Source organism: Panthera leo, chromosome D2, assembly GCF_018350215.1.
Source record: "Panthera leo isolate Ple1 chromosome D2, P.leo_Ple1_pat1.1, whole genome shotgun sequence".
NCBI lineage: Eukaryota > Metazoa > Chordata > Mammalia > Carnivora > Felidae > Panthera > Panthera leo.
The window spans coordinates 11,414,891-11,428,202 of NC_056689.1; the positions used below are offsets into that span (position 1 = coordinate 11,414,891).

Consider the following 13,312-nt stretch of genomic DNA (forward strand, 5'->3'; position numbering starts at 1 on the left):
AATCTTTGACCCTGAAACCCGGTTTTTATTCCTACACTCCCTAAAAAAGCATTTGCTGAGTGTTTGCAATTCACACATTCCACTCACATCCTGTCCTGGAAGAAACAATCCTAGCTCCTCAGGCTCTCTCTCACCATTTACTCTGCAGAGAGCCTGGACCATAGTTACTCATCCCTAGAGTAAGCAAATGCAACCAATCCCAGCTTACAAAGTAGTCAATCTTCCCGGCTCACTGTGGCTCCTTCTGTTACTTACCTACCATTTCTCTTTCTCTTTGCATGGTCTCATCTCGTCAGGACACTTTTCTCTCATGCGAGAAAATGCAGTGTTTACAATATGTTCCTCCTGTCTCTCACCAGGCACACTTTCTCCAGAACTATGGGAATCAGTGCACTACAATATGGAGACCATACTGTGCACCCTTGGGTGCTTCTCTTTGCGCTTTGTGAATGGTCTAGGGGCATTTCTGAGGGTTTCTGGTCCAGTAGAGAACTCTCCCATGGCTCCACACAGTCTTGGAGATACTGGCTTCACCATGACCTGAGAAGCCACATGAACATAATCTGGTTGTACCCCCAGACCTGGCTTAAACGTTCCACCTGATCTCTCGAATCCTCAGGTCCCAGTGGTCTCTGTCTTTCTCTCACAGCTCTGAGATTAGCTGCAAACGGGGACAGCTTCTGGGGCGTCTGGGTGGCTCAGTCAGCTAACCATCCAACTCTGGATTTTGGCTCAGGTCATGATGTCACGGTCATGAGATCAAGCCCTGTGTCAGTCTCCATGCTCAGTGTGGAGCCTGATTAAGAGTCCCTCTCTCTTTCTCTCTCTCTCTCTCTCTCTCTACCCCTCCCACCCTCAAAAAAAACAAAAACAAAAACAAAACCATCACCACCATCACAACAAAAGACAGCTTATGAGAGTATGTGGCTGCAACTCAGGGGAGCCACTTGGCCTCCTTCTAAGTCTTTAAATCTGAGAGGGCGCCTGGATGGTTGAGTGTCCAACTTCGGCTCAGGTCATGATCTCGCAGCTCATGACTTTGAGCCCCACGTTGGGCTCTGTGCTGACAGCTCAGACAGAGCCTGGAGCCTGCTTCGGCTTCTGTGTCTCCCTCTCTCTGCCCCTCCCCTGCTTGGGCTCTGTGTCTCTCTGTCTCTCAAAAATAAACATTAAAAAAATTTAAATCCTCAAATCTGAAACTATGTGCGAGATTTTGTATGCACACATTTTATCTGTATTTTCATCTGGTGAAAGGTTCTAGACCTTCTATCTGGTTCACAAAGGCACCATGCCTGGGGATGGCCATATAACGTCCCACCCGGACTGAGGCACTGTGGACAGGAAAAAGGGGAACTGGCAGAAAGTGAGTGGTGACAAGAGAGCTTAACCTGGATTGTGCCAGGCCAACAAGAATGTGTGGGCACCTGACTCCAAAGGTTATTTTCTCATTTTCCCTTCTGAAAACATTCCTTTTCTTCCACAACAGAGAGGGGCAAGGGGACAAAAGGCGGGACCTCACAGGCAAAAGTCCTCCCTTTTGTTCAAAACCATTACAATAGCTGCAAGAACAGAATTTTTGGCACTTTTCAGCCCCCTGATTTTTGGTTTACAAAGTCTATCTTGCCCTTCCTCAAGCTGGCAATATTCCTGAACATCTGGTTCGTAACACGCATCCTAGGGGTTAATGATAGAGCAAGTGAACACAACAGACCAATGGGGTTTACTATCTAGTAGGGACAGGTGGTCTTGAAAAACAATAGAAACGAAAATAAAAGTGAAACAAGCCACACAAAGACCGATAACCCATGATTTCACTCATAGGTGTAATTTAAGACACACAACAGATGATCGTAGGGGAAGGGTAGGAAACATTAAGATAAAAACAGAGAGGGGAACAAACCATAAGCGACTCTTAAATACAGAGAACAAACTGAGGGTTGAAGGGAGTGAAGGGTGGGGGGATGGGCTAAATGGGGGATGGGGATTTAGGAGGGCACTTGTTGGGATGAGCAGTGGGTGTCATATGTAAGAGATGAATCATCGGATTCTACTCCTGAAGCCAAGACTACACTATATGTTAACTAACATGGGTATAAATTTAAAAAAAAGAAAAGAAAAGAAAGGAAAAGAAAAAAACAGAAGTATATAGTATGTCGAAAGGTAACAGTTCTTTGGAGAACACTCAAGCAAGGGAAGGAAAAGAATTAGCTATGGAATGAGGAGAGGAACAGGCAGTATAGTCTGATAAGGAGCAGTAAGAGAAAGAGGTATTCTATCAAATTAGACTAGAATGTTTTTAAAAAATAAGGTAGGGGCGCCTGGGTGGCTCAGTCGGTTAAGCGTCCGACTTCGGCTCAGGTCATGATCTCACGGTCTGTGGGTTCGAGCCCCGTGTCAGGCTCTGTGCTGACGGCTCAGAGCCTGGAGCCTGTTTCAGATTCTGTGTCTCCCTCTCTCTCTGACCCTCCCCCATTCATGCTCTGTCTCTCTCTGTCTCAAAAATAAATAAACATTAAAAAAAAAATTAAAAAAAAAAAAAGAAAATAAGGTAGAACTTTAAGAGAATAAAAACTAAGGGAGAGTTGGCTTGATAGCTGATGAATACCTTTAAATCGCTCGTCAATTCAGGAATAGTTTGTCCTGTGAATTTATTATCTGATTCATCTGCTATCACATGTTTCCATGTGAAAAATATTTTTAAACTTTTAAACGCACAAAAAATCAGATAATTTATTATCTGATTCATCTGCTATCACATGTTTCCATGTGAAAAATATTTTTAAACTTTTAAACGCACAAAAAATTGAGGAAGATGCCCAAATTGAATGAGAGTAATCAAATAAAATAATCTATACATTCAAGATTCATTATCTAAAACAGCGCATAACTGAGCCACTGTGATTCAATTATATGTGGATTAAATTGGCCTCCTTATTGAGTTTGATGCTGGAGTCTTTGGAAACCACATCATTCAAATACATAGAAATATGTAGTATCCTTAGCTTCGGAGTAGAAAGTAGTCTTTCTTGACACAGAAAGACAGTAGAACAGAAAATGTCTACAGAAAGAAGATGCACATTTTAACCACAGACAAACATCCACATTCACAAAAGTGACAGATAAATAATTGTGGCTCAGCCCTTTAGATTATAATCAGATTCATCTTTTAAATCACTGCACCAAGTTCACAGATGAAAGACAGGTACATGGCTATGTACAGAGGCTTTAGACAAGATGCTGGCTAATGACCACAAAAAGCTGGTGATTTGTTCATTTATTTGCATTATAACTCCATTCCCAAAACAGTATTTGTTCCCGAACAAATGGATGTTCCCGGACAGCAAGATAAAAAGAAGTCAGCCTCTTGAAAGAAAATGTTAAGTTATAGTAGCTATTTGGGAATTGAAGTTTCAATACAAATAATAACATCAAATTGTCTTCAATATAAACAGACCAATCCACTAAGCTTTCCACAGTTTTTACCTATTGAGGACATCAGCCATTTATGGTGTAATATAGGATTATGTATAGGGGAACAGTGCTGGAAAAGTGAGTAGAGGCTCCTTCCTCTGTACTCATTGAGAAAATGTTCTCGTCGCTATTAGATCACTGAATTTCTCGAGAGCAAAGAGTCATTCTTATTTATCTCTGAATCTGCAGCCCAGAATTCACGACAGCAACTCACTACCCTTTCATGGAATGAATGCAGCGTGAATCAGTTGGGTAGAAAAGGATATGGCTTTTCCATTTCTGAACTCTGGATACAAATGAAGCATAGACTTTGATCTCTTTTCCTAGATAAAGATTTAACTTGCTTGGCTCTAGATTCTGGAGAACCTCAACTATAAGTAAATATTTCCAATGAAGCCATAAGGATGTTAACTCCGTGTCTGCTATGTGCTGTAGCAAACAACGTTAGAAATTATCCAATGTTTATTTACACATGCAATTGTCTTCCTTCTTCCAAAAACAGAACCCAATTTTGTAGGATGTACCTTTCTTCTCTCCCTCCCTATGCTCGGAACCAGCTGTGTTGACCACAGTTCCCCAATAAATACCACAGTCATAAGTATGCAGCAATGTGCATGAGAGAAAGTCTACTGGGAGGTTTCTTCATTGTCATACACAAAAATACAGAAAGTCAGCTCATTTGCCTGCCTAAGGAAGATGTTAAATAGAGGTATCATGTCTGAAATCACTGCAGCTGTGTTGTAATCCCAAGGGAAACTAGTCTAAGAACCAAGCAAACAGAGAAAACAAAGGGAGAGAACAACAGAAAACCTGAGCCAGACCCCTGATCAATTACAACTGGACCATAGGCCCGTGTGTCATTTTTTTGGTGTGTCATTTTTTTCAAAACCATATATGATTCAGTTGTAAAAGGTGACACAATAGTCTGTAATGTGATCCAGTTTATGGAAAAATATATTTATACGTGACATTCCAGATGGCTATAGACCAATCTTAGAGCAAAGTGATCTTCAGGGCAAAGGAGGATTATGAAGAGAATATTCGCACTCAATACTCTCTATATTACTGTTATGAGAATAAAAGATTGAAATGGTGCTGCAATTTAAATTTTAACTTAAATTTAAGTGTATTTGGGGGCACCTGGGTGGCTCAGTCAGTTAAGCGTCCGGCTTCAGCTCAGATCGCGATCTCACGGGTCATGAGTTCAAGCCCTATGTCAGGCTCTGTGCTGACAGTTCAGAGCCTGGAGCCTGCTTCAAATTCTGTGTCTCCCTCTCTCTCTGTCCTTCCCCCACTAGTGTTCTGTCTCAAAAATAAATAAACATCCAAAAAAAAATTTAAGTGTATTTTTATATTGCATGCATGGGCAGGCACTAATTACATTTTCCCCCTTCTGGCTTTATTGAGATATTAATTGATATACATCACTGTAGAAGTTTTAGGTGTTCAGCACAATGGTTTGATTTACACAAATTATGAAATGGTTATTGCAATAAGTTTAGTTAGCATTCATCATCTCAACATAGATACAATAACAAAAGAAAGTAAAAAAGAAAAAAAATTTTCTGTGTGATGACAACCCTTAGGATTTATTCTCTTAACAACTTTCCTATACGCCATAGTTGCACAGTTAACTAGCCACCATACGGCACATTACAGCCCCAGGACCTATTTATCTTATCACTAGAAATTGTGTGTGGGTGTTTGTGTGTGTGGTGTGTGTATGTATATATGTGTTGTGTGTACGTGTATATGTGGTGATGGCCCCCAAAATGTAATTTTTTAAGAGAGAAAGAGAGCATGTGTGCATGAGCAGGGGAAGGGCAGAGTGAAAGGGAGAGAGAGAATCTTTAGGCAGGCTCCATGCCCAGCACTGAGCCCAACGAGAAGCCCAACTTTGGGTCTGAACTCACAATCGTGAGATCATGACCTAATCCGAAATCAAGAGTTGGATTCAACCAATTAAGCTCCCCAGAACTCCCAGGAAATTGTTATCTTTTGACCACCTTCCTCCAGTTCTCCCTCATCCCATCTCTGGAAAACACAAATCTGATCTTTTTCTATGACTGTGTTTTTATTTTGTTTTTGTAGATTCCACATATGAGTGAGTCATACAGTATTCGTCTCTGTCTGACTTATCTCACTTAACATAACGTCCTCAATTTCCATCCATGTTGTTGCAAATGGCAAGATTTCATTCTTTTTTATGGATGAATAATATCCTATTATACACACACACACACACTCACACGTACCACAACTTCTTTACCTACTCATCCATCAATGGATGCTTAGGTTGTTTCCATGTCTTGGCTGTTGTAGATAATGCTGCAGTGAAAATGGGTGCCGATATCTTTTCAAGTTATTGATTTTGTTACCTTTGGATATATTCTCAGAAGGTGAACTGCTGAATCATATGATAGTTCTATTTTTAGAGGACTCTCCACACTTTTTTCCACAGTGGTTGCACCAAGTTACAATCCCACCAACAGTGTACAAGAATTTCCTTTTCTCCACATTTTCGCCAGCATTTGTGATCTCTTGTCTTTTTGATGGTGGACATCTTAACGGGCATGCAATGGTATCTCATTGTGGTTTTGATTATTTGTATTTCCTGAATGACCAGTGATGTTGAGCCTCTTTCCATGTGCTTGTTGGCCATCTGCATGTCTTCTTATTTGGCTCTAGGCTCCATCCCTGTCACTGTAATGGCAAGATTTCATTCTTTTTTATGGCTAAATAATATTCCTACACACACACACACACACACACACACACACACACACAATGTACAGAACACAATCTATATCATATGAACCCCAAGCATGGTTTGTTAACCCTTCATCTTTCCACCACACTGTTTGTGTGTGTGTGTGTGTATCACATCGTCTTTATCTATTCATGTATTGATGGACACTTCTACTGTTTCCATACCTTGGCTACTGTAAATAATGTTGCTACAAACACAGAGGGGTGCATGTATCCCTTTGAATTAGTGTTTTTGCATTCTTTGGGTACATACCCAGTAGTGTGATTGCTGGATAACAGGTAGATCTATTTTTAACTTTTGAAAGAATCTCCACACTATTTTCCTTACTGGCTATGCCAGTTGGTATTCCCACCAGCAGGTACACAAGGGTTCCTTTTGTTCCACATTCTTGCCAACACTTGTTTCTTGAGTTTTTGATTTTAGCCATTCTGACAGGTGTGGGGTGATATATCTCATTGTGGTTTTGGTTAGCATTTCTCTGATGATAAATGATGGTGAGCACCTTTTCATCTTTTATACATTTAGCTATCTGTATGTCTTCTTTGGAGAAATGTCTGTTCATGTCTTCTGCCCATTTTTTAATTGGATTATTTGTTTTTTAGGTGTGGAATCATATAAGTTCTTTATATATTTTGGAAACTAGCCCTTTATTGGATGTGGCATTTGCAAATATCTTTTCCATTTCCATAGCTTGCCTTTAAGTTTTGTTGATTGTTTCCTTTGCTGTGCAGAAGCTTTTTATTTTGATGTAGTCCCAACAGTTTAGTTTTGCTTTTGTTTCCCTAGCCTCAGGAGACATATCTAGAAAGAAGTTGCTATAGCTAATGTCAAAGAAGTTACTTTTAACATACCATTAATCAAGCAAGTAAATAAACAAATGAAGACATATATATTTATCTATATTTATAAAATTTATTTATTCCCTACCATATTCCAGGCAGGCATCATGCTGAAGCAAAAATAAAAATTGTGGGGCGCCTGGATGGCTCAGCTGTTTAAGAGTCCGACTTCGGCTCAGGTCATGATTTTGCAGCCTGTGAGTTTGAGCCCCATGTCAGGCTCTGTGCTGACAGCTCAGAGCCTGGAACCTGCTTTGGATTCTGTGTCTCCCTCTGTCAGCTTCCCCCCACCCTCCTGCTCACACTCTCTCTCCCTCAAAAACAAATAAACATTAAAAAAATTAAAAATAATAAAAATAAAAATTGTGAGTGTGGTATTATTTTTCTGTACTGAAAAGTATCTTGGTCCAGTCTTTGGATCTGGTCTCTTCAGCATCTACTGCCATGACACTATTTAAAAGTGTAATACTAATCATCCATTTCATTCTGTGTTTTAATAAAGACTTAGGAGATGCAGAGCAGTAACATATTTAAAAATTAATGAACATAAAGGGTTTAAGTCAACTTCACTTTTTTTCCAATGAGTCACTAGCTTAGCAATCTGAGAAACTCATTTTTAAACATGTACAGAACACAATCTACCTCATATGAACCATAAGCATGGTTTGTTAACCCTTCATCTTTCCACCACACTATCCTAAACCACTTTAATGAAGAGGAAAGCAAAAGGAAAAAAAATCAATATGGAAATAAAACTCAACCAGGGTGGACACAACATGAGTTCTTTTAATTTCTGACCTGCCCAATAGTTTGAAAAAATAAGTCTTTTATATGCAGTGCACTGAGCATATATCAAAATACAAGAATAAGGATATAAAAGAAACATTAAGATCCACTTTTGGAATGCCCAATTAATATTAAAAACTCAAAAAACTCTTCAGAGAATACAGTCTTTTAAATATGTCTTAAATATTTTAAATATGTCTTAAATATGAATTGGTACATATATATAAGATAGACTGAAATGGACACTGATCGGTTTGCAAAAAAGGATATTTTTCAGTCCTTATCCAACTAGATTTCTCTGATTTTCATCTGATCTTAACATCTTCCAACGACATCACAGAAGTAGCAGGCTGAATAATGGTACCCCAAAGACATCCGTATCCTAATCCCCAGAATCTGAAAGTATGTTACATGATACATGTGGCTGGTTTTGAAGATAGAGGATTGGCCACAGATGAAAAACGTGAACTAGAAAAGGCAAGGAAACAGATTCTTCCCCAGAGTCCTACAGGGACTGCAGTCCTGCCGACACCTTGACTGCAGCCCACTGAGAATAAATGTAGATGTGTGACCTCAAGAATTGGAATGAATTTATGGTGTCTCAAGCCATCCGGTGCGTGGTAATTTGTCACAGCAGCCACAGAAACCAATATATGTGGCTTCTGTGACTATTTTCTCCCGGTTCTCCTCATCTTTCAGACTCTATCTTCCCAGAGCCTTCCATGGGGTCCATCCCTTTTCTTCCCGCTGATTTAACAGTGATACCACCTCGGGCTCTGCCACTGCTCTTATTACATGGATATTCCATAGTAAAGAGCTTAAAAGCATAGACTTCAGAGCCCAAAGGATAGAGATTTGTACCCCAGCCCTACCACATGCTAGCTAGGTGATCTTTTCAGATATTGTGGTTTTCAGGTCTAGACATTCCAGTTGGTTCCTCTGAATAATTCTTCAATGTTAAGTATTTGAAACTTCTATTTCATTGAACATAGTTGCAATAACTACTTTAAACCTTTGACTGGTAAGATCATCTCGGGGTTGTTCTTAGTTGCTTTTTGTTTTTGTTTTTTTTCTCTTTCCACTATTCTATATGGAAAGTTCCTGTCTGTTCTCCTGTGAAATGGAATCCTTAAAGTATACATTAAACAAGTACAACTGTATGGAGAAAATATTCATTAAAAATGTTTGTGAATTAACAACGGTATAATAAAATAGCCAGAAGCATAAGATCACCTAACTCATTAAACTGTACTAACCACAACACACGTAGCGAATGCTATCACAGACTCCAGTTTAACATAATTGTGCCATCAGTATACTGGCAGAACTATGGGGGGTTGGAATGTCGGAGGAAGAGGGACCCAGAGCCAGACTAACCACGATTGCAAAGAATAGGCCAAGTCCAGGGAAAAGGCAGTAAGAAATTAGTACCAGTTCTCCCAAGGGAGTACACAGGGATGAGAAAAAGAATAAGTAAAAGAATATCAATAGCCACTGTTAAATGTACGCTAAACAGTCTACACGCACCATAATGTAATAACCACCAAACCTGATGGCAAAGACTTACCTTCCCCAAAGCCACAGAAGGATACGTAGCTGAGTGGTATTCTAAAATATTTCTCTAATTCTATGAAGCCCTGCTACTGGCCCTGTGCTATACCACCAGCCTGCAAAATAAATCTGAACTTTGAGAAGACATTGACAGATGTGGATTCACAGACAGACAAGTTATAGACCCAGGAGAAGGACAGAAGGAGCAACAGAAGCGAGGATGTACATGTACAGAAGCCCAGGGATGGGCACTGCTCCAGCGATCATTTTCCTTTTCTTGTTTTACATATTTTATCTCCACCCTCAAAACGTTAAAGGCTCTATGAGCAGCTACTCAGATCAACAGGTCTTAGTTTGTTTAATATCGATATGCTTTGAATAAGAATAAAAAGCTGAATGATAGTCAATGGATAAATACATGATCTAGATCTGTCTTATTACACATTTTTTTTATTAAACAGATACTTCAGAAAATCCCTTTAGATAAAATCCCTCAGAATGCTCTTGTGCCACAAAAATGTTACTTCTTTTACGAATAGTCACAATAAAAAACTCTGTGGAATCAAACCTTCACAAGTTAGGTAATATTTTTGCCCTGTTTCATCTTACACATACCCTTTTGCTATCAGTAATTTTCATGATTTGTTTTGGCACAAATGATGTTGGGAATTTCTTGCTAGTTTCCTGAAGCTTTATGAAAACCATGCATTTATTCAGAGAGATTCAAGAATATGAGCGAAAATGAAAAAGGATGGCTTTAGATGGAAATTTTTTTCCTTATCTTCAAGTGTGTTCAGATTGCTATGTGCACATGACAGCATTTTGGACATTAAATGGTATTATGCAATTTACTGAATCACATAAGGAATTTAGAAAGAATTATTTTTTAGAAAAAGAACAAGGCTCTGTTGATTATGGGAAAAATCAGCATTACTCTGTTGACATACTTCCTCCTGGTAACAGTGGGTCTTTCCTTAAGCAAATCTGCACAGTTTATGAAGTTGGAGATGATAATTTGCTTGACAAAAGGATTTGCCATAGATTCCTATAATGAATTCAAAGTAGAACTAGTTAGTTATGAGGCTATGGGTACCCTTGGAATCCAAAAGACTTGCTTCCTACAAGTGCCAGAAACATCCACCTATCAAATGTGATCAATCAGACATGCCATTTAGCTTGTATTATCATCATTAGATGGTTGATAACATGGAGAATTTCTATCCTTCTTGGTAAATAGTCATGGTACCAAATCCTGAGTGTTCCCTAACTCTGAAAATTCCAGGGCTACCTCAGAATACCCCCAAATCACTGGGACCACCCCCAAGTCTCTCCAGGACTTAGCCTCTAGCATTATAGCTGGGGTCCACTCTGAGAAAATGATACCTGTGCCAAATTAGTTGTTAAATATTCTGAGTATCACTTCAGGGTATCATCAAAACTTCTCTGTGGTCTGGAAGAGTCTTTCTTCCTACAAAATATAGGATCCCCTTGAGGGGAGGACAGTGGTTTCCTCCTAAAAGCTGCTCATCTAAAATTGACACTCAGGTCAATGAAATGGGTCCCTTTCCTATAGCAAATTTTTCTCAATTTATACTTTTGAATTAACGCCTTATGGCAGCTACGCTGATCTTTAAAACATGGTGTTTCACAAATCACATAAATTGCTACCTTAGAAACAGAGAGAAACCTGCAGAGGGGGAACAATTCAAAATAAAATACAGCTAAATAAAATTATTAGGTGGGGGTACAGAAATTCTAATAAATACCTTAAACACATAACTTCTAAAATGGTAGTTCCAGGGGCGCCTGGGTGGCTCAGTCGGTTAAGCGTCCGACTTCGGCCAGGTCACGATCTCACGGTCCGTGAGTTCGAGCCCCGCGTCGGGCTCTGGGCTGATGGCTCAGAGCCTGGAGCCTGTTTCCGATTCTGTGTCTCCCTCTCTCTCTGTCCCTCCCCCGTTCATGCTCTCTCTCTGTCCCAAAAATAAATAAACGTTGAAAAAAAAAAAAAATTAAAAAAAATAAAAAATAAATAAATAAATAAATAAAATGGTAGTTCCAATACTTCCTATACACGCAGAAAATTTAGAGCTAACCTAGTCTAACCCCATGATTTGGGAGGGATAAGACATCGTTTCAAATATGTTAAATTTAGAAAAATGAGTTTAGCAACATAAAATTTAAATTTATGACCCTTTCATCATAAGCTGGTATCTACAAAGATAAGTAAAAATATACTATACTATATTATATTAATTATACATATACATTAATTATATATAATATATATAAGCTGGTATCTACAAATATAAGTAAAAAGATAATATGCTACATATGTAATATATAAGTAAAAATATAAAAATATACTTTCCTAGATGCTGAGGCAAAAGAAAAATGATTTTTCCTTTTAAAAATAGACTTGAATTTCAAAGCTGACATGCTTCAGTGCTGTTTAAAAATCAGAAGAGGTTATTCCAGGTAGAAACAAACCTAGCTGAACTGAGAAATGGTTTACTCCTCTGTAAGCCTATTTTAAAAGCTTTGCAATAAAGAACAGAATTAAAAAAAAAAACTTTATATAGTTTAATACAGTAATTTCAAACTTTTGTAACCAAAAATGAACTCAAAAAAGTTAAAACACACATAATACACTTGGACCTTTTGTAAAGTAAGTTTTTATTCTACCATCAAACACAAAACACTAAAGTTTGTCCTCCCTAGTTACTGGTATACTATTAACATTTAAAACAAATTTAGAATTGATGCACAAACCAATTAAATTTTGTGTAATACTAAATTTTTAAAAATTACAAGGCTAATGAAAATGCATCACATCATAATTCATTTTCTGTAGAACTAGGTGTTATTTTTCAACACTCTTACTCATCTAAACTGGAACAATGATTAAAAACAATAGCAGTAACACATAGAACAGTAATGGCAAGAGAAAATTTTCAGTTTCAGTCCTGGAAATGGTGTACTTTTCTTAAACTATACACTGCAGTAATTATAGCACCATAAATAAATAAATGAACAAACAAGAAAACCACAAGAAACCAGAATTTGGCCATCCATCCTCTGGCTTAATTTTAAACTTTAATGAATTGGTTAAGAATTGAAAGTAGTGAAGAAATCAGTCATAGCAAGTTATAGCATGGAAAAAAAATTTAAATTGCCAAATATGCTACAAAGAAAAATGTCTTCATTAGGGGACAGAATAAGAATTCCAATATTCAGAAGAAAATTATTAGCTGCTTGCAAAGCTCTGACTGACTAAAGCCCTATCACCCTAATTTTATTTCTTAAAGTATAGAAGAGTGCCATGAAATTTTACTTGCCATAAAGAAGCTTGGAACATAGTCAACATGGTTAGTGGCATTTGAAAATGACATGAAGATTAATGACAAATAGCCATGCATAAAGCAATTCATTAAAATGGTAACAATAACAGCTCTGAAAATGTACGAAAACACACAAATGCTAAAAGAAAGATTCTGTTGTAAACCACAGACATAAGCATGAGGTTCAATGACACACATCATCTTGAGGTTGGATTTTTTTTTTTAAGTTCTTTAAGACATCACAGGACTGCTGGATAAAGCAGGAAGTCAAACTTCAGGAAATCACAAGTAAAACACATTGGCTTACTTTAGCAAAAAGAAGATATCCAATACCTATGAAAGAAACCATTCATTAAAATACCGTTAAGTATACATAAATTAAGTACTTGCCCCTTCTGATTTCTCCACTGTGTTAGCCAGCATCTCCTGTAGGGCCCGGACAGAGAGAGACTGTTCCAGCACAAAAGTGCAGATAGAGAGGTCTGGGGGAACATTCTGTGTGGAAAGAGGGAGAGAAGCCATTGTCATCATCTTCATTGTCATTGTCGTCATCA

At 38.2% G+C, this 13,312-nt stretch overlaps 1 protein-coding gene across 1 annotated transcript in view; it reads right to left on the reverse strand.

The window, feature by feature from the left end:
• Positions 1-13,312, reverse strand: part of RYR2 (ryanodine receptor 2) — a 765,551-nt gene that overhangs the window by 478,751 nt on the left and 273,488 nt on the right. The window contains exon 3 of the mRNA XM_042907783.1: positions 13,149-13,253. Coding sequence (XP_042763717.1) covers positions 13,149-13,253 — 105 coding nt within the window. The remainder of the gene's footprint in view (positions 1-13,148; positions 13,254-13,312) is intronic.